At 52.4% G+C, this 20,303-nt stretch overlaps 1 protein-coding gene across 4 annotated transcripts in view; it reads right to left on the minus strand.

Moving 5' to 3' along the window:
• The window catches only part of EPHB2 (EPH receptor B2), a 129,040-nt gene extending 110,108 nt beyond the window's left edge, over positions 1 to 18,932 (minus strand). For all 4 annotated transcript variants that reach the window (XM_088066534.1, XM_088066533.1, XM_014257203.2 and 1 more), the window contains exon 1: positions 18,763 to 18,932. In XM_088066534.1, coding sequence (XP_087922660.1) covers positions 18,763 to 18,847 — 85 coding nt within the window. In that variant the 5' untranslated portion in view covers positions 18,848 to 18,932. The remainder of the gene's footprint in view (positions 1 to 18,762) is intronic.
• Positions 18,933 to 20,303: the final 1,371 nt, after the last annotated feature.

Genomic DNA, 20,303 nt, shown 5'->3' on the forward strand with positions numbered 1-20,303 from the left:
TGGATATCAGGAAAAGGTTCATCCCCCAGAGGGCTCCCCAGGGAATGGGCACGGTCCTGAGGCTGCCAGAGCTGCAGACACAGGGTGGGAATTGCTGGGGTGTCCTGAGCAGGGCCAGGATTTGGACTTGATGTTGTTCTGCTGAGGAAATTCCAGGATTCCACAGCTCTGGGAACCCCACACCTCCACTGGCAGCACAGAGAAAGCACAGCCCCACTTGGAGAGCATTTCTGTGAACTGATTTTTCCCCTTGGCTCACAACCCCATGGGGTTCCAGAGCTGTGTCCACACCAGCAGCTCCACCAAACAGGAGACAACCCAAAAACCTCGTGAGGACCAGGCAGGCCAGACCCACCCTGACCCCAGCCAGCTCCAGAGGCTTTTATTAGAAACACACAGTCACCAAAGGCTGCAAGTGGAATCCATTACACAGCATTTAGCAGGAATCATTTGTGTTTCACAGCCCGCAATCCTTCCTGATTTCACGAGGAAACGGCTGTTAAAGAGCGAGCTGCAGCCAAGGGGAGCGAGCAGGGATGGGGGGAGCATTCCCAGATGCAGGATGGACCTGCTCCCACACCTGGTCATCACCCAGAGCTGCATCCTCCACGTGTGAGATGCTCTAGAATGTGGGAGGAGGCAGCTCTGCTACCTGCAAATAATCACCCCCTTCTGAGTCAGGAGATTTTTGGGAGCTGGGATGGGATTGCAAATCACTGCTCCAAGGAAAAGGAATCCCAGAATCCCAGAATCATTTGGATTTGGAGGGACCTTAAAGCTCATCCCATTTCACTCCCTGCCATGGGCAGGGACACCTTCCACTGTCCCAGGTTTCTCCAAGCTGTCCTTGGGCACTTCCAGGGATCCAGGGGCAGCCACAGCTGCTCTGGGCACCCTGTGCCAGCCCTCCCCACCCTCAGAGGGGAGAATTCCTTCCCAATATCCAACCTAGTCCTTCCCTCTGGCAATGGGAAGCCATTCCCTGTGTCCTATCACTCCATCCCCTTGTGAACAAAACCTCTGATGCTTCCAGTGTTTAGTGCAGTGCTCTGGTGAGGAACTGTGGATGAGTGCAGACATCTCCAGGTTGTGCCCACAGAAAGGTTGCGAGCTGTGCTTTACAGACAAATAAACTTTTGGATTTGCTCCTTTCCCACCTCCTCCCAGGAACTTCTTTCCCCCACTTTTGGGGACAATGAGGATCAATGGCCAAATGTATTGGCATCATCAGGCAAAGTTATTTGTGTACCACCAACACCAGAATGGGCAGAATGAGAACCAAAACCATGGTTTAAACCCTGAACATGGCCACTCCCAGAGAGATGCAATTTTTGTAAAGAAAAAGCTGGAAGTAATGAAGGGAAAACACAGCCCTCACCCACGCTCAGCTACGTAGAAGGGATTTCATCCCATAAAACAAGAACAGTGACTCATCCCATAAAATGAGAACAGCAAGTTACTCCAGGGTGGACATCCTGACCCACGAGAGAATGTTTTAAAATATGAATTGTGGCTTGGGATGTTCAAGTTGGATATTAACAGATGATTTAGGACATTGCTTCCCCAGGAGGGCTGTGCTGGCCACCAGGGACCTGGGGCATCTCCAGCACTGGAGGTTTCCAGGAACTGGCTGCCCAAATCCAGTCACCTCCATCACTGCTACAGCTGGGGCAGGGGGACCCTGGGGGACAGGGGGACCTTGGGGACAGGGAACCAGAGCTGGACATCTGCTCTGATCACAGATGGAGCGGATAAACCTTGTTCTTCTAGAAAGTGAGACACAGCAGGATCCCAAATCACTGCTGGATAATGATCCCACGTTGGAATATCTCATTCCAACACCCAGGGCTCCCTTTTCCTGGCAAATGCAGCTCCACACTGTGACCCCAGGAAGGACACCTGGGGACACAGGCTGGGAACAGCATCATTCCTGCACATCTCCACATGAACCACCTGAGGATGTGGGAGCCCCCACAACCCACCAACAACACTCAGCCTAACCCAGGGTGTTCATCTGTTGAGAATTAGAACTTTGGTGGGGGGAAAAATAGCATTGCTTCCTATTTGTTGTGTTTTGGAGCAAAAATCCAGCAGATGCATTAAAGCAGCGAGGCCAGGAGGAAGGCAGGGGCTCCCTGGACTCAAGTGAGTCTGTGCCTTGGAATTCCATCCCAAAATTCCAGAGGCTCAGCCACTCTTCAACAGCAGCAATGCATTGAGACAGCAGGGCTTGCACAGCCCAAAACCCAGAGACACCTGAAAATATCTGGCAGGTGCCACCTTCACAGGCTGGTTTTGCCAGGGCAGAGAGTCCTTCTCCAGCAAAAATCAATGTGTGTCCTCTCAAATCCACCACCAGTGGTCTTTCCTCAGTCCTAAAACATCCTGCTCCCAAGGAACAGGGAGAGGAGGAGAGGGAACAGCTTCAGGCTGGGCCAGGGGAGGCTCAGGGTGGATAATTCCTTTATGGAAAGGGTGATCACACACTGGCACAGGCTGTCCAGGGCAGGGGTGGAGTCACCACTCCAGGAGTGCTCAAAGACCACCAGTTTTTGATGTGGATGTATCACCTGGGGACAGGGATTAGTGGTGAGCACGGCAGAGCTGGGTTAACCATGGAGTTTGGTGATCTGGAGGCTGATCTGGATTCTGGGATTCTCTGAACTGGGGAGTTCAGCAGGAGAAGATGCTGGAGAAAACCCCTCAGTTCACACCCGCACAGCTGAGCCCCCACTGCACCAACACAAATCACAACCTATACACATCAACTATAAATATTAAAGATATTTAAAGATAAACACGCTCAGGACGTGCCTGTCACGACGTTCACTGACCCATGTGATGGAAAACCACCACGTGATGACACAGCACCCATGAGCCAGCTCTCACCAGCACATTTCTGCCTCTCTACACTGCTACCTGTCAATATCTGTCACTGCTCCACCGTGTCACACCCTGCCAGACGTGAGGACAGGCTCGTTACATAATTTTAATGCACAAAGTGCAGAAAAAACCCTGAGGTTTCAAATTTTGGACCTTGTAATGACACAGAATGAGGGCTGAATCACTGGACTGGAAGCATGGATAGATATATAACATCTATAATATTATAATTATATAATATATAATTATTTATATTATTAATAATGTATAGTTATATTACTATATTATATCATATTATTATTTCTATTATTATTTTAAATATAATATAATATATTATAATATAGTATAATATAATATTAATATAATATAATATAGTATAATATAACATAACATAACATAACATAAATATAATATAATATAATATAATATAATATAATATAATATAATATAATATAATATAATATAACATAATATAATGTAATATAATATAATAATATTATTTTATATATATTATTATATCTATTACTTTATATATATTGTATTATATTATAATAATATACATTTTATCTATATTTATATTTATATGTTTATATAAATAGAAAATAGAAAATAGAAAATATATACAATATATAAAAATATATAAATATATGAATATATATAAAATATATATCATTATTTCTTTAATATTATAATATCTATAGTATTATATATAAATATATAAATATATTTATATATAAATATATAAATATATAAATATATAAATACAATATATAAAAAATATATTTATATATAACATATATATAAATATTATATTTAAGGCATCTATTAAGGTCCCTTAAAAGCCAAACCATTCTATGACTGTAAGAAAAGTTTAAACTAATTTTTTATATATATATATATATATAAATAAAAAAAATTATATAAATATATACACAAATATAAACAAATAAAAATATATAAATATAAATATATAAATATATAAATATATAAATATAAAAATATATAAATATATAAATATATAAATATATAAATATGAATAAATATGTTTATATATATATATATATATATATATATATATATATATATATATATATAAAGGCAATCTAGGAAAACAACAACCTCAACCAAAACCAGCCTCAGAGGAACAAAGTGTTTGTGACAACCACACACACAAAGGCAATGCATGAGAAATGGAAGGAGAACAAGCACAATCCACATTTTATTGTGACTGGCGGGAAGCAAATAAAAGAAACGTCTGGAAAAGCCACGTCTGAAGACAAGAAAAAGTTATGATGATGTTCTTTTCAGCACATAGGAAAAAGTTCTATGAACAAATGTTAAAATTCATAAAGAATTTTCATAGAGAAAAGCACCGAGACAGCCCAGGGCTGGAGGTGCTGTCACTGATTCAAATCCCAGGGTGATTAACAGTTTTTTTTTAATTCTACACCCAGTCAGAGCTTCCCTGGCTGCAGTTGCTGGTGTGTGAAGGGTGGCTGTGGTCAGCCAGTTTGTGTCTTTATTAGGAAAGAGGGATGTTATTGCACAGCCCTCCAGAGGACAGGGCTGCTTCCTCCCCTGAGAAACCAGGATTCCTTAGCTCATACATAACTAACGAGCCAGGGAGCGTCTGCCTGGAAATCCTTCAAAATCACACACGTTTGCAAGCAAATAACTGAGATTTTGGAACAGATGCCACAGGGCCACGTGGTGCCCAAATAATTGGGCTGTTTCCTCCGCACACAATGGCCTCGTGGAGGTGGGAGAAGCCCCAGCCATCGTTTATCTTCATTTCTGGCCATTTCGGTGATGACACCTCCATAAACAAGCTCAAGGAACCATGACCACATCAAATTCCTGTGCAACACCTCCACAACAGGCATGAAAAATCAAATTCTGGGACAAGCCACTCTCAAACTGGGAGAGAACCAGGAGAAAACATCACAGCCTGCTTCCTGTGCTGGTCAAGGTGTGGAATAAACCTGGGTAGCTCCTGTTTCCAGAGGGTATCACCATTCCCTCTCCTGTCTGAGTAACCACAACAGACAGAGCTCAAACTCACAGACCTCACCAACTCAGTGGACATCATCTTCTGGACAATTGTGGACATTTTCTGGGCACTTTACAGGGATAGGTGATAGACTAAGGGATCAGAGAATCACCAGGGTTGAAAAGCCCTCCAAGATCATCGACTCCAACTCATCAATTCCAATTCCAATCCAGCACTGCCAAGCTCCCCACTAAGCCATGTCCCCAAAAATGCCTTTGAGCACTTCCAGGGATGGAAGTCTGGGCAGCCTGTGCCAGGGAATGCTATCTGTGTATTTTATTATCTGTTTATTATTATTATTATTATTATTATTATTTTATCTGTGTGGGGGTGAGCTGCCAGCTAGGGTTAAACCACAACAAAAGAGAGAAAACTGAGAGACTCCAACACATTTCACAGTGACAGAACCAAGAGACTCCAAGGATTAACAGGCAAGAGGCCATGAGGGAATGCCTGGAGAAGAAGAAAGGACTGGGAAGTCCTTGAAGACACTCATGCAGAGCATCTCAGAGCAGAAGGATCACGTCTGGTGGATGCACCGGGATCACAACGTGAGGGAATGGCAGGCACTCAAGGCCTCACTCGGTTTGAAATCACTTCTGGGGAAATAATGAAAAAAGCTGATGTAATTCCAATCATAAAGAATTAAAGAACAGGAGTATAATTAGCACCAGTCAACATACTTCTACAAGAAACAGGTCTTGTCAAACAAATCTGATTTCATTCTTCGCTGAGATTACAAGTCTGATTGGTGAGAGGAGCCGTGTAGAAGGCAGGGGAGTGTCTGAGTGCTGAATCAGGAGATGTGAGGGCAGCCTGGGGAACAGAGCCACCATGCCAGCCACTCCAGATCATGAAACCATGCTGAAAATGGGGTTAAGAACTGATTAGGTGGCAGGTTGCCAGTGCTGGACATTGGTGGGCTCCACAGGAACCAGCCCCTGGATTGATTTCTGCCTTAGGCAGGGTGATGGAGGGGGATGAAGGCACCCCCTGCTCAGGTGGGTAATGCCCTCACAGCCTTGCATTCTCAAGTGAAGGATATGGGATTCACCTCCCTTGGCATTCACCATATGAAAAAATAATGCTCCCATTTTAATGCAGCTGTTAATTTTCTCCAGATAGTAACGACAGAGAGAAAAGGGCCTCTGAGGACAGGCTGATGATCAAGACCAGCCAGGCAGGCAGGTGAGCTGAACTGCCCTCAGCAGGATGCTGGGGAGGGGGGGAGTTGCTTCCAGTTTACATTAGAAATCCCATTTTTATGATAATGATTAAATTGTTCAAATCATCTTCAAAGAAAATCCAGGGAGGCAAAAACCTTAAAATGAATTTAGCTCAGCGGTGAAAAGCACTGGAAAGCCTGGTCTCCTCCAGCCACTGCCCCTGGAGCTGCTGTGGCTCAACAGCTGTAAGCACCAGCCAGGAAAAGCTCCAGATGGTCCCATGGTGGCACAAGGGACAGCCCCTTGGGCTCTTCCTTCCCCACACTGATGGGAGAGCAGGAGCATGACTACGGCTTTAAGATTTCCAGGAGATGACTGTCCCAGGCAGGAGCATCTTCAGCAACCCCAAGGAAGGACCAAGGTTTGCACTCCCACCCCAACAATGCAGCCACCAGGATAAGGAACACCCTGAAGTCTCTCCCACCTGGGTATCCACCCATTCCTGCCCCTCTGGCTCCCCGAAAGATGAACAAAACTCAGAGCACCTCAAGAAAATCCCGTGGATGGTGCTGAACTGGAAGCCCTTCTGTGGTTGGCATCACGCACAGAGGGTGAGGAAGGTGAAGGTGAGGGTGGGAACACACCTGTAGCTACAAAGAGACCACCTGGGCCCCAGACTGAGCTCCAGGGTTTTTTTTAAAAGGTTTGGGGAGCTTTAACTCTGGAGCATTGCTCAGCTACAGTGAGACAAGACAGCTCTGAAGCGTGCTGGGAGATGAGAGAGGGATCCCAGGTCCTTGCCTGCCCAAAGATTAGGGAAAACTCTCAGACACCCCAGCAAACAGCAAATCCCTGTGGAGATCAGTGATGGATGGGGAGGGAGCAGCTGCTGTTGTCGCTGCCTCCTGGGCTTGTCACGGCTGCCTCTCACCCGCTGCCTCCCCAGCCGGATCCTCTGACATCCAACACCGCCTCTGCCAAGCCAGCCCAGTTGGGTTTCCCCACTAAAGCAAGCAAAAAACCCCATTCTTTGGGGGCTGCTTTATATCACTGCCTCCCCCCCAAAAAAAAGGCTTAGTCAAAGCAAATGCCAGAGCCATTAAGTGGGAAGGACCTCACAGCCAACACAGGAATGCTGGGGCTTGATGGACTGTTTATAGAGTCTTTTATAGGAAGGATGGGTAACCTAATCCCAACTACAACATTTTTTATGCTGCTCTGTGAGGGTTCAGCTGTGATTAAACTGTTGGCACAGTCCCATGGCACATAAAACCATGGAGACCAGCATGTCTCATCCCCACCAGAGCCCAGCAGAAGTACTCCAAGTATTAAAGGCTGGCGAGCCCCGCTGTGGGGCATCCCCGTTCGCACCTCTGCTGGCCTCGTGAGCCTCAGACAGCAAAATTAAACATCTCTAGTGAATGTTTACTCCAGCTGCAGCCCAGAGCTGGGCAAAGGGTAACCACCCCTGCAGGATTTGGTCTGGGTGCAGGAGATGCAACAAAAGCCAAGCTCTCAGCAGTGGGTTTCAATGCCTTCCTCTCACAGAAGCAGCCCCAGCACGAGCACCTCCACCACCCTCCTAAAACACTGGAGAAATCCCACAGCAACATTTGCTGCTTGGTTAAAACACTTGAATTTGAGCCAGCCTGACTAAGCTGAGATGTTCCAAGCTGTGGATCACTCGCTGTCTCTACCAGGCTGACGCTCCATGGCTGTAGCTAAAACCACAGCACGGGCAAAGTCCTCCCTGGGAGAGGACATCCAGATGTTCCAGCAGACACTGAGCCAGGAAACCAAGCCCACCCTGGCCAAACCTCCCTGAAAGGCGTGCAAATTTACCTGTCTGAGAGGGACACAAAGCTTTAGAGGTGGGGAGATGGGAAGGGTGGGAAATCCCAGCCCAGGCTGGGCACAGAGTCACACCAACCCTGTGCTGGAGGATCAGGTGCAGCAAAGCCTGGCCAGCCTCCAGACCCTCTTTTAGCTGGAAAGGGAAAAGCCTGGGGGCTGGGGAAAGGGCAGAGCTGTAGCACACTGAGGATGGCACAGGGGATGTGCAATGTCAGAGTGAGATCATTTGATGTGGACCAGCAGGGTCTCCCCGGCCCTGGGATGGGTGGGATTCCTTCAGGCAATGTGAGCATGAAGTCCCATTTTATTTTTAATAGAATTGGAAGAGAAGCCAGGTTTGCCTTTTTGCTTCTTTTTATTTTTTGGCTCTGTTGGCTCATCCATCAGTTTGTCTGTTCACCCTCATGACAATTCCCTGATATGATGATGCAGGGTTTCCCTCACAGCCACCACACACCCAGCTTAGCTGGGCTCTCACCACCCACGTTAGCCCTCTCAGGAGGCTCTGGAACCTTCCAGAACAGCTGACCATTGACTTCTGCACTGAACAAAATCCACCAGCACCTCAGGACCCCTGGCTGAGCATCCCCACCACAGCAGCCAGCAGAGGAATGAGCTCTCTCCAGGCTTTTTCTCTGCAGTGGGACAGTTTTTAGTCCTGGGTGAGTGCATGGCACATTCCTGCCACCCAAGGGGACTCCAGAGCGTTTTCAGAGCATCACCTGAGCTTGTGCACTCCCAGGGCTCCTCTTTCAGCACAGACCACCAGGCAAAGGGGCACCTGGATGGTGACACGTGGGGTGGCACATCCCCACAGCTCCACCACCTGCTGGCATCATCCCCAGGTGACCCAAGGAGGGCTGAGCCCTTCTCCACCCCTCTGGCCCCTGAGCAGGTCAGGGCTGGTGGATGACACACCCAGGGCTGACCTCACAAATCCCATTTTTTTCCCCTTTTCCCTCTGTAGCCCACACACTGAGGACCTCCCAAGCACACAGTAAAACACCAGGTCAGCCTTCCAAGGGCTCAGCACCCACAGGCAGGAGCTCAGGTCATATTTAGGCCACCCAAATTACAGGGCAAGGCTTCTGCTGGAGGGTGACCTGCACAAAACCCCATGGGCAGCCCCTGCCAGCCCATCCAAGACACCACAGGGAGGTCTGGGCTCCACTGGTCCCAAGTGTGCTGCTCCCAAACCCACCACAGCCCCTGGCACTGTCCCCTACACATCCCTTAATTCCCAGTCCAAAATTCACCTCCCCTCCCTGCAGCCCCACCTTTTCTTACGCAGGGACCAACAGAAACCGGGAGAATCAAAGGAGACTGTGGCACCCAGCCTGGAGAGACTGAACTTCACCCCCAACACCCCCCAGATAAGGAAGGATGGGCTCCAGGAAGAGCCAGGGATGAAAGGGAACGCCGCAACGGCCGAGTTGGCTCGCTCAGCTTTTGGCTTGTGCCCATTTCCCTGCTGTGTGCACGAGCTGTGTCCTGCAGGATGGGGACAGCTCAGCAGCCCTGAGGGACCAGCCTGGCCAAGCCTCACCTGAATGGGTCTGCTCCTTCTGCCTGTCCCCACAAATTGTGGGGTTTCACTGCTCAGAACATCAGCAACCTCCTGCCAAAGCTGGGAACAGGGAGCAGCTGACAGTAAACTCAGCATTTCCAGAGGATTTGTTCCTATCAAAAGCTGCTGCTCTGAAGCCAGAACAGGTGTCAGTCACACCAAAATCTCATGGCAGCTATTCAATGTGATGGCATAAGCTTGACATCAGATCAAAAAAAAAAAAAAAAAATCCAAAAGCAATGTGAGCAGCTCCTCTACTCTCTATTTCACCTACAGCCATGGAAGAAGCAAGGTGAGGAGCCAAAAGGAGGAGAAAAGCAGCAGTAGCAGGGCTGGTACGTGAAGCAGACAGCCCCCCATCACTGGGGATGCCCCCAGCAGCCCCAGGACAAAACCACAGCTCTCAGCCAGCTGCCCCAGCTGGGCTCAGAGCAGCACCCACCAACCCCTGGATGGCTCCATCAGCCCTGTTACCCCCTCAGTGCTGTGAGCTGCCTGCTGCCTTCTGTGACACGGAGCAGAGCCCACGCTGCCTCTTCAACACCTCCCACCAGCCAGACACCAACCCCTACTAATGCTGCCAACATCCTAATTAGCACCTTCCCTGTGCCCACACTGCTCCCGACTGCTCTGCAGCTGCCCAGACTCTCAGAGCTTTGCCAGAGGGGACAGAGGATGGGGACAAGTCCTGGAGGTGCTGGGGACTCTGTCCCACTGCTCTGCTGAGGGTCTGTGCCAAGGGATTTCCACACACACACCTGAGCTTACCCTTCCTGAGCCTCTGGGAATCCCCATCCCCTCTGCAAGGCAGGGCTTTCTCCAAGTTTCATCGAATCACAGGATGGTTTGGGCTGGAAAAGACTTTAAAAGCCATCTCCTCTCACCCCTTCCATGGGCAGGGACACCTTCCACCAGACCACACTGCTCCAAGCCCTGTCCAACCTGGCCTTGAACATTTCCAGGGCATGGACAGAGCAGCTCCAGGGAAAGCATTAACCCATCCATGCATTTGCAGCTATTTCCATGGCTGGAAACTATTCCTGGTGGGGCTGCCCTGCCTGGTCCAAGCCCTCAGTGCCCCGTGCCAGCAGCCAGCTTGGGGCAGCTGACGCCTCCATCCCACCTCTCAGCAAGCTCCAGCACTGTGTGATCAATACCCTGCCACCAGCCATTCCCCACATCCAGGCACCAGCTGCTCTCTGCTCCCCAGGCAATGAAAATACAACATCCCCAGCTTGTGTTCCCTCCCAGAGCAATGCCCAGGGAGCCACAGGCCTGCTCCCATTTTCCACCAAGGTGTCACCATGAGCATACAGAGGCTGCAGACACAGAACCAGTGCTCAGACACCTGCAAGGACACCCTGCAAGCAGCCTCAGAGGTGCTGGGATGCTGCAGCAGAGATTCCTGAGAAGAGATCCCCAGGAAATGCTTTCCCAAGGCTGGCAAGCTGCAGTTAACTCCCTGCAGCCTGGCCAGCCCCCATCCCAACCCGGACACCTTGTTTCACTCCATCCAGGCTGCCCCCAGGTCACGCATTTCTCCTGCTCGCTTTGTCCCCTGATACCAGACAGGCTTAAAAGTAAAACAAGGCCAAGATTTATGAAGTGAGGCTCACTGTAAAGGTTTCTGAGTGGCGGTTGTGCAGCCTGGAAACGGGATTACGAGCAAAGCAAATGGTGAAACGCGATCGTAACCTCGGTGTGGTGAGATGTGACCCTCACGTGCTCCGGCCCAGCTCGCTCCCAGCGTGTGCTGTGCACTGCCTGGGGCTGCCTGGCCAGCACAAACCTCCTTGTGATGGCCCAGGGCTTCTCTGAGCTCCCCTCCACAGCCCCCAGCTCGTTTGGGTGGCCCAGTCCTGATGCTCGGCAGACTTTCTGCCACACCTCACCTCAAACCGGCTGCACAGGCGTTTGTCAGGCCAGAGCACTCCCAGATCTCCTTCAAGACCACAAACAGCAGCTTTGGACACATCTCATAATTCCATGGTGACTTTATTGCAGCCTTCCAGTGCCTAAAGGGGCTCCAGAAGAGCTGGAGAAGGACTTTGGTCAAGGGATGGAGAGACAGGACAATGAGGAATGGTTTCCCACTGACAGAGGGCAGGAAGAGACTGAATATCTCTGAGAGGGTGTTGGGGCCCTGGTAGATGCTGTCCAGAGAAGCTGTGGCTGCTCCTGGATCCCTGGAAATGTTCAAGGCCAGGCTGGAGGGGCTTGGAGCACCCTGGGGTAGAGGAAGGTGTCCCTGCCCATGGCAGGGGTGGAACTGGATGAGCCTGAAGGTCCCTTCCAACCCAAACCAGGCAATGATTCTGATTCTAGGACCAATCCCCTCTCCTGGGGCAGCAAATCCTCATCCAGCAGTGCAGCAGGACGCTCAGGGAGCACACCAGAATCCCCTGGTACCCAGGATGGGGGAGGGCTGGGGGCCCCACCCTGCCCTGCCTTCACCCTCCTTCTGCTTGAGAACTCCAGAGAGGGGAAAAATATAAAATAAAAGCTCCTCACCCTTTCATCACCCTCTTCTTTACACCTCCCACAGTCCAATGCACCTCTGTGCCCCCTCCCTCCCTCCCTCCCCAAGCTGCATCTTTCCCGGAGCCCCCCTCTCCTGTACAAGCATCTTCACTCCCTTTCCCAGTTCGGAGCTGATGCTTTCAAAGAGCCATCCACAATGACTTTAAGATCTCTTTCTCAAAATGCTAATAAGTAATTTAAAGACTGCCACTGTGCATGCATGGGTTTAGGGTAATTTTTTCCATGTGAATCCCTTTTCATTCATCCCTGACTACATTTAATCTGCCACTTTATAGCCCAGCTATCCAGTGTCATGAGAGCCTTTTGCAATATTTTCAAGACAACTGTTGTTTTTATCATCCTGAATAATTTTGTATAATCTGCAAACACTCTTTGCCTTCCCATTCCCACCCCTCTCTACTTTATGAATACATCACCCAGCCCAAGCCTCACGCTGACCCCGTCCAGTGGGAAAACTGACTCTTTGTTTCCCCTTCTTTAAGCAGATTTTAATCCATAAGAGAGCCCTTCCTCTAAAATTACTGCTCTGGAGTCTCCTGGATCACCCAGGGAGATCTTCTTAAAGGATGCTCGTCCCATTTACTCTGGCTCAAATATTCATTTTATTGACTTCTTGTAAAATATGAGTTCTCCTGCCATCACTTCAGAACAGTCTCCCAGCCCTGCCCTGGGAAGCAAAACTCCTTGGCAGGAGTCCCTTTGGCTACTTGGGGTGACACTGAAATCATCCCCCTCCTCCCCAAGGGTTCCATCCTGCACATTTAACCTCCCAATACTCATTTGTTGAGGGGAAACTTGGATGATAAACAGTTTTTTTTCTCTCAAGTTATTTTTCAAACTCCTCTCAGCCTGCCTTATATGGCTTCACATTCACCAGTTTCTGGGTTTTTTTTTTTTATTTTTGCCTTTTAGATACCACTTCCACTTGGAGAAGAACAGTTTTTTTTACCTCCAATGACCTCTTCCAATTTGCCATTTAATCAAATTTGGTTGGCTTTTTGTTATTTTTAAGAAACTCATGTTAAGTGGCTGCATGAATTTATTCTGAGGTTTAATTTAATTTCCTACATCATGGGCAAATATTTTCCAATTTTAACTTCTCCCTTCAGCCAGCTCCTTCACTTTGCTTTACTCACTGACCATTACTATGTGGTGTTTTTAAGTGCTGGTTGCTTTATGGATGCAATGGTCTGACTCTGGGAGAGGTAAAGGTGGAAAGAACATCATGATAAAGCTTCACCAGCTTTTGGAGCTCCCCAGCCCTTCCTCATGCTGATTCTGAGACTGAATCTGCTCCCACAGATTAGATTATATTAGATTAGAGCAGATCTAATGTCTTGTGTGTGGTTGCTCAGGTCTAAATCCAGATTTCTTCATCCTGGGAGCTCTCCAAAGAACCACAACTGTTCTCAGCCACTAAAACTATCATTTCTGAGTGTGAAATTTCGGGAGGCACAGACCAGCCCCAATTACAGCTGTGTTTTCTGCCCTCGTGGCCTGCTCCATCTTCCCTTAATGCTTAGCAATCGGTGCACACTTCCTGTTAGACCTGATACCGCTCCCTTCTTCATCCCAAGCAGGGAAATTCAGGGAGGGGCAAACAGCATGGCAAGATCCTCATTTATGATCTTCATTTTCCTTCCCCTCATCCTGATTATTTCAGGGGGCTGGCACGCCCTGCACAGCCACAACCTGCCATCCATCCAGCACCTTCCTGAAACGTCTGACATGGATATGGAGACATTAACAACACATCCCTGCACGTCTCCAGGCCCTTCTCCTTCCTCACACCCTCCCTGCTGCTGTCACCTGGCCTCCGAGGGGTCTCTGCCCACCTTTGCATTCCTCCCTCCATCCCTGGCCAGAGCCCCCTGTGCTGCCTCTCCCTCCTGCCCGGCCCACGCTGCACGTCAGCCTCTTATCACAGGAGGCCCCATCCTTTCCCTTATCTAGGGGCTGAACTTTTGCCTCTGAGGCTCTCCCTGCTGCCCCCATCCCAAGGAGATCCAGCTGCGCTTCGCCCCGGTCCCTCTGAAAACCAGAGCCAGGTACGGGAGGGATCGCAAACCAGGCTGGGAGCTGACGGGGCTGTTCCTCGGGAAAAATGGGATTTCAGCAGGATGGGAAGCCCACTCCCAGCCTCACTGCTGTCCCAGGTGTGTGGGGAGCAGGTGTGTTTTGGGGCACCACTGGAGGGTCAGGCTCTGTTCATCCCTCGCCCCAAAGCGCTGAAGGCTCGGGAGCTGTCCCAGCCTCCACTACTGAGCCAGCTCCTGGGGCAGCTTCCTCAGTGCCCACCCCTCCTTCCAGCAGCTCAGGTATGTGCACACAAAGGGCCCTGACTAGTGCAGGCAGGTCCTCAGCCCGTCTCCAAGGGGATGAATGCTCCCATCCCTGGGGACAGCCCCCAAACCCCTCGGCAGCACCCCCAGGCATGGCCCCATCCCCTTCACCCCCTCTGTGGGGTGACCTGAGGAGCTGGGGGACACCAGTGGCCACACCAACCCCGAGCCCTTGTCCCCTACAGCATCTCCTCCCCATGCTTTTGTCACCCAGAGAAGCTGGAAAGTCGAGCAGGGATTGCTGCTCCCGCCTGGAAAATCCCCAGAAGCGAGCAGCAAGGGCAGCAGCGGGGATGTTTAAATCAGGCACCCATTTATATGGACTCCAAAAGGAGCTTTCCCTTTTGCTGCCCCTGTAATGCAAAGGGCAGGTGGGTGCAAGGAATGTGCCTTGTCAAAAATTAACCCAGGCAATGGAGGGGAGGGGAAAGCAGCAGGAGGGAGACGGGTGGCACAGGGCCAGGCCAAAACCACATGCTCTGCTCCTCAGCCCCACTTGTCCCAAAACATTTGCTCCCCTCCTGGTCTTAGGAGAGTGCTTGCAGATCTGGAGCTCAAGCTCGCAGCAAGGAGCAGCTCTTGACAGATCCTGTGTTTTCCCCTGGATCTGCTGTTCTGCTGCATCCCTCCGGAGCGTGCCAGGCTTGCTGGGAGGCTCCTGCTGCTCCCATGGTCCTGGCACACCTGGAATCCACCTCCATGGAGCACCAAGGTGAGGGGAATGCTCTGGGGTGCCTGAAGGGATGGCTCAAGTTTTCCTCTATGGACACATCAAGGCCCAAACCAGCCCCGTGTCCCCTGGCATCTCCCTGCACCCCATGTGGTGCTTAACAGAGCTTAACAGAGCTACAGGAGAAGAGACCACCTTTTAACACTGCAAAATGTTACAACATGAGTGAAATTAAATATACTGCGTACTACAGAGTCACAGAACAGCCCAAGTTGGAGGGACCCACAAGGATCATCCAGTCCAAATCCTGGTCCTGCATAAATCCCCCAAAAATCCCACCATGCACCTGAGAGTGCCATAAATATTATGTATATTATAATTCACTACTAAATACACAGACACACTGAAGTCCTGTCTCCAGCTTGCTTGGAGGATGAGCATGGATGTCTGTGTCCAGCACCTCAGCCACAGGGAATACCCACCCCAGGAGTGGGTACAGCCCTCCTGCCCCAGGATCCCTCTCCAAGCCCAAAACTGGGCTCAGGATTAGGATCTCCCGGCACAGCTGATGCTCAAAATCGACTCCCCTCACCCGTGATCCTGTTTCCCAGCAAAACTCATGCAAGGAAATTCTCCATCGCCCACCGGAGCCTGTCGCTGCCTCCGTGCTGCCCACACCCTCACTGATAGCAGGACCATCTCGTGTCTCCTTTCGCATTTTTGGCACAGGGCTGGCTCTCCTCCAGCCCTCGGGAAGCTTGCCAGCACCGCAAGGTTTGTGAAAAGTTAACTCCACCGGGGCACCATCGGGTTGGTTTTCCCTCTTGGCACGTGAGTTAGCCAGGCTGTTGATTTTAAAATACCTCCGTGTCCTTCCCAGCTCCCCCCAAAATACCTCGGGAGCGTCAGCCCTGCGCTGGGCGCGCAGCCTACGCAGCAGGAATACAAAGCGGGGCCGTTAGCGATAGCGGTGTGGGATCCAGACCCTTCCAGGACTCCTTTGTTCCTGACTTTCTGCTTTGGGTTTTGTTTTGTTGGATTTTTTTTTTTTTTTTTTTTTTTTTGCTGAAAAACACACAAAAAAACTTTCCTTTGAGAAGCCTGAACTTTCTCAGCTGCAGACACGTTACCTTCCAACCGCCTTCGCGACTATAGGCGATTCCCAACCTCTGCTTTATGTACGTTGTCATCCGCCTCCCTGTTTTCCATATTGATTTATGTTTTACGTTCTTTTCACATTTCCTTTTAACAGAGCCGGTTTTAACCAAACAGCCTTCCCTCCTGAGCCCGAGCCATGCATTCTGCTGGCCAGTGAGCAATCAACTTCCAATTTCCATGCACACTCCTGTTTATATTTCCTTCCCTATCGGCTTTGTTTCTAATTAAGGTTTGTTAAATGCGAGTGAATATATAGCGCGCAGAGAAATATAAAGCATGTAGATAAATAAACACCCCACACACAGCCTCACTGACTAAGGCTGCGCTTTCAACCACGGATCCCAAAGCACTTTGTCATGTTCATTAACAAAACCTCGCGGCTCCCTTGGGAAAGACGCTTGGATTATTTTACGCCTTGTAATTAGGAAAACTGAGGCACAGAGGAGACAAGTGAAATTACCAGCAGTACAGAAACGCTCTGTGACAGAGCCCTAAACAGGGCTCAAGAGGCAGGATCCTCCAGAATTGTGGTTTGCACCTGAACAAGCCTTTCTGCCCCCATTTTGGCCCTGGGAATACGCTGGGGCTGCTGATGGAGGGCATCGCCACCGCGGAGGTTCCCTGCAGCCGCGGGGGCACGGTGGGCTCCAGCCACCACCTCCATGGCCAGCAGCTACTCTTGGGTCCATCTGTCCACACCAAAGGGATCCAGAGCGTGCAGAGGTGCAGGTGGACACCACATCCAGGCTCTTCGGAAGCGGTGGGAAGAGGCAGCTCCAGAAAGGAAGGAGCAGAGGCACGCCCAAGGAGCTGCATCCCACACGTTTTCACCTTGCCAGCTCTCCAGAAGCCTTTTCCTGGAAGGCTGGATTAGGGTGCTGGCTGCCACACCGACACTGAGAGTGACAATCACAGCCCCACGACACTCACAAACACACGGGGCAAGAGGCAACAGCGGGGGCACGGGGGGACCACACCGAACCCCAACCAACACAGCCGGCCCCGGCTGGGAACAGCCGCTGGAATCCCACTGACCCTCTCCCCGGGAGCATCCCCATCCGTGGAGGAGCACACCTGAGAGCGTGCACACCATCTCAGGTGGGTAAAACACCCCACCTGCACCAGCCCCTCGTTCCTGGACACACTCGCCATCCCTCGGCTCTCACGCTCCCAGCACCCGCCGCTCCTGCCATGATGGTGGGAAAGTCACTCACGTTCCAAGAACGTGCACAGGAACCCCGGGAGCCGGTCCCTGACCCACAGCACCGCCTGGCAGCTCCTCTCGGGCAGCAGGAGGAGCGGGGTGGGCTGGAGGCATCACCCCATCCCTGCCCAAGGCACCGGGCACGCCACACTGGGCAGCGCCAGCTTCTCACGGCCGAGCGTGCGTGGGCCCCGCTGGCCAAGCCCAGACCCCGCTGGAAGTGTCAAGGCCACCAGCGGATGGGGCCAGACGTCCTGCATGGACACGTATGCTCTCACAAACACGCTCATCACCCCAACCCTCCCCCCCATAATTAAAACCATGCTGGGCTCATTTGAATAGCAGAGCTGGCGAGCGCTCTCCGCTGCAACGTAAATAGTCCTATTTATGCCAAGCTCCCATATTGTAAATATCACGATGTATAGCTGGCCAACCCATGAGTCATCTCCCAAAACTCCAACTTAATAAATGGTGCCTCATCCATGTTCCAGACAAACACCGTCCGAGCGGCTCCCACCGCCCGGCACACGCGGGGCCAGCAGTGGCCACCCGGCCTGCCCAGCAGCCCAACGGAGCCAGGGGGACAGCAGAGGACAACAGAGGGACACCCAACCAACCCCTCCGACACGACCCTTCCACAATGGCCAGGTGGAGCACGCCATTGGCCTGACACCTGGCCCCTCGCCCCTGCCCAACCCAGTTCTCCGGCACTTCCCGGGGTGTCCATGCAGCGGGAGCAGGCAGGGATGGCTGGGATGGTTGGGGAGCAGGAGAACGAGAGCAGAGAGCCCACCCTGGGGCTCCCACCCAGCCCTGGAGCTCCCCACCTGCCGCCTCGCACTGCTTTGTCTGAGCACCGGGGACCTCGGCGGGGAGCTCGGCTCCTCCTGGGGACGCCGGGAACGCCACGGCGCCAGCGGGGAGCCGGCCAGGAGCTCCAGAACGCCGGGAAGGCCTGGCCGAGGGGCACCCCAAAGCCTCTCCCGAGAGCAGCGGCGGGCACGGGCCGGTGAATGCCGGGCATCCCCGGGGGGAGCTCCGCGGTACCCAGGGATGCCCACCTTGGCGGAGGGATGGCGGGGACAAGGGCGGCCGGCGCTCGGCAGGCTCTGGGGGCGCGGGGGGAGCACACAGCACACACCGGGCTCCGCCGGCGACACCTCCAGCTGGGGTAGCACTTCCCCAAACTTCGCCTCCCCTGCGAAGGGCGTGCGGCGGGGAGGGGAGGGGGGGCAAAGTGCCACCCCCCAAAAAAACGGGGAGAACCCTGAGGGGGCTCGCCCTACCCGCAGGGCCCCCGCGCTCCCCCCACACACACCCCCCTTACCTTCCACGGCGGCGAGCAGGGGCAGGAGGGCGAGGGGCAGGCAGCAGAGCCACAGCGGCCCCATGGTGCGCGGCGGGCCGGGCATCAGAGGCGGCGCGGCCGGCGCTCCATGGAGGCGGCGGAGCGGCGGAGCGCAGAGCCCAGAGCCCCTCGCTGGGGCCGCCGCCGGCGCGGGCACGGCCGCGGGCACGGAGCGCTCCGCCGGCCCCGCCGCCGCGGCCGGGCCGAGCCACCGCCACCGCCGAGCGGGGGACGCCCCGCACCGCCCGGGCCGCCCCGCCCCGGGGCCGCGCTGCCCGCGGGGGCGGCGGGGGCGGCGAGAGCGGGGAGCGGCGGCGGGCGGGGGGCGGCCGGGGGATGGAGGCGGGCGGGGGGCGGCGGGGCGGAGAGCGGGCGGTGGTTTCCCCCCGGGCCGCCGATGGTTTCTCCCGGGGCTGTCGATCATCCAGAGAAAGCCGTGATTTCAGCCCAAATCCGCCTCGCCGGGGCTCGCTGCGCCGCCGGCACCGGCGAGGGGGCGGAGGGGAGGGGGGTCCCGGGGGGATGCCCCGGCCGCCGCGCCCTCCGCACCGCCCGCCGACACGGGCCGGGCATCTCTGGCGTGGGGATGAGCCCCCGCCGGAGCCGGGGGGCCAGGGCGGTGAGGAGATTCCTGTCCGGACAAGGGGATGCGTACAGCAGGATTAAAGAAAAAAGAAATAAAAAAAAATAAATAAATAAATTTAAAGAAACCAAAAATCAAAGGAGTTGCTAAATCCGAGGCTTGTTGTGGACAGCCATGAGCCCCCGCACCCTTCTCCTCCCCCATCTCCCTGGAGGCAGCCCCGGTGAGAACAGGAGAACAGGAGTCTCCCCCACTTCCCACGTGGAGCAGTTGTGAGTTGGTCACAACCCCACTGACACCGCTGGGGTCAAGCAGGACCTTCCCAGAAGGTGCGAGGTGAGACCCAGCTCCAATCATTCAACAAGCCCCGACTTCCCTGATGCCTGGGAACCTCATCTGGGCACCTCGTGATCCACAGCCTCTTCAGGACATGGTGGGGAGGTTGGGACCAGATGGTCTTTAAGGTCCCTTCCAACCCAAACCATTCTGTGAATCTATGACATGTGGCTGCTACCAGGACTCTTTGCCCCCAGAGGTCCCTCTGCCACCACCCTGACATCTCCTCACTCGTCTTGTATCCACGTTGTACCCAGCAGTGCCCTCTGCTCACCCCCCATGGCCGTGTCTCAGTTCCTGCTGGTTGGGCAGAAGGTTCAGGTGCATCCTGCAGGAAGCACTTGTGTCCTGGAGGATCTTCCTAGGGAGGTGACACCATGTGTGGATCTGGCACGAGCTGTGCCAGGTTCATAGGCCAGGAGCTGAAAACCCAGTGGATTTCAAGGATGGATTCCAGTCCCTCAACTCACCATGGAAGGACATGGAAAAAGCGATCTAGCCTCCACTGTGCTCTCCCTTACCCTTTGATGCATCAGCAGCTTGAGCACCCTGGGTTCTCTGCCTTGACCCACCACAGGAAATGATTCCACAGGAGTGGTTA

Source organism: Pseudopodoces humilis, chromosome 24 (assembly GCF_049639895.1).
Source record: "Pseudopodoces humilis isolate 2021_Gansu_Grassland_sample_001 chromosome 24, ASM4963989v1, whole genome shotgun sequence".
In the NCBI taxonomy this organism is placed as follows: Eukaryota; Metazoa; Chordata; class Aves; order Passeriformes; family Paridae; genus Pseudopodoces; species Pseudopodoces humilis.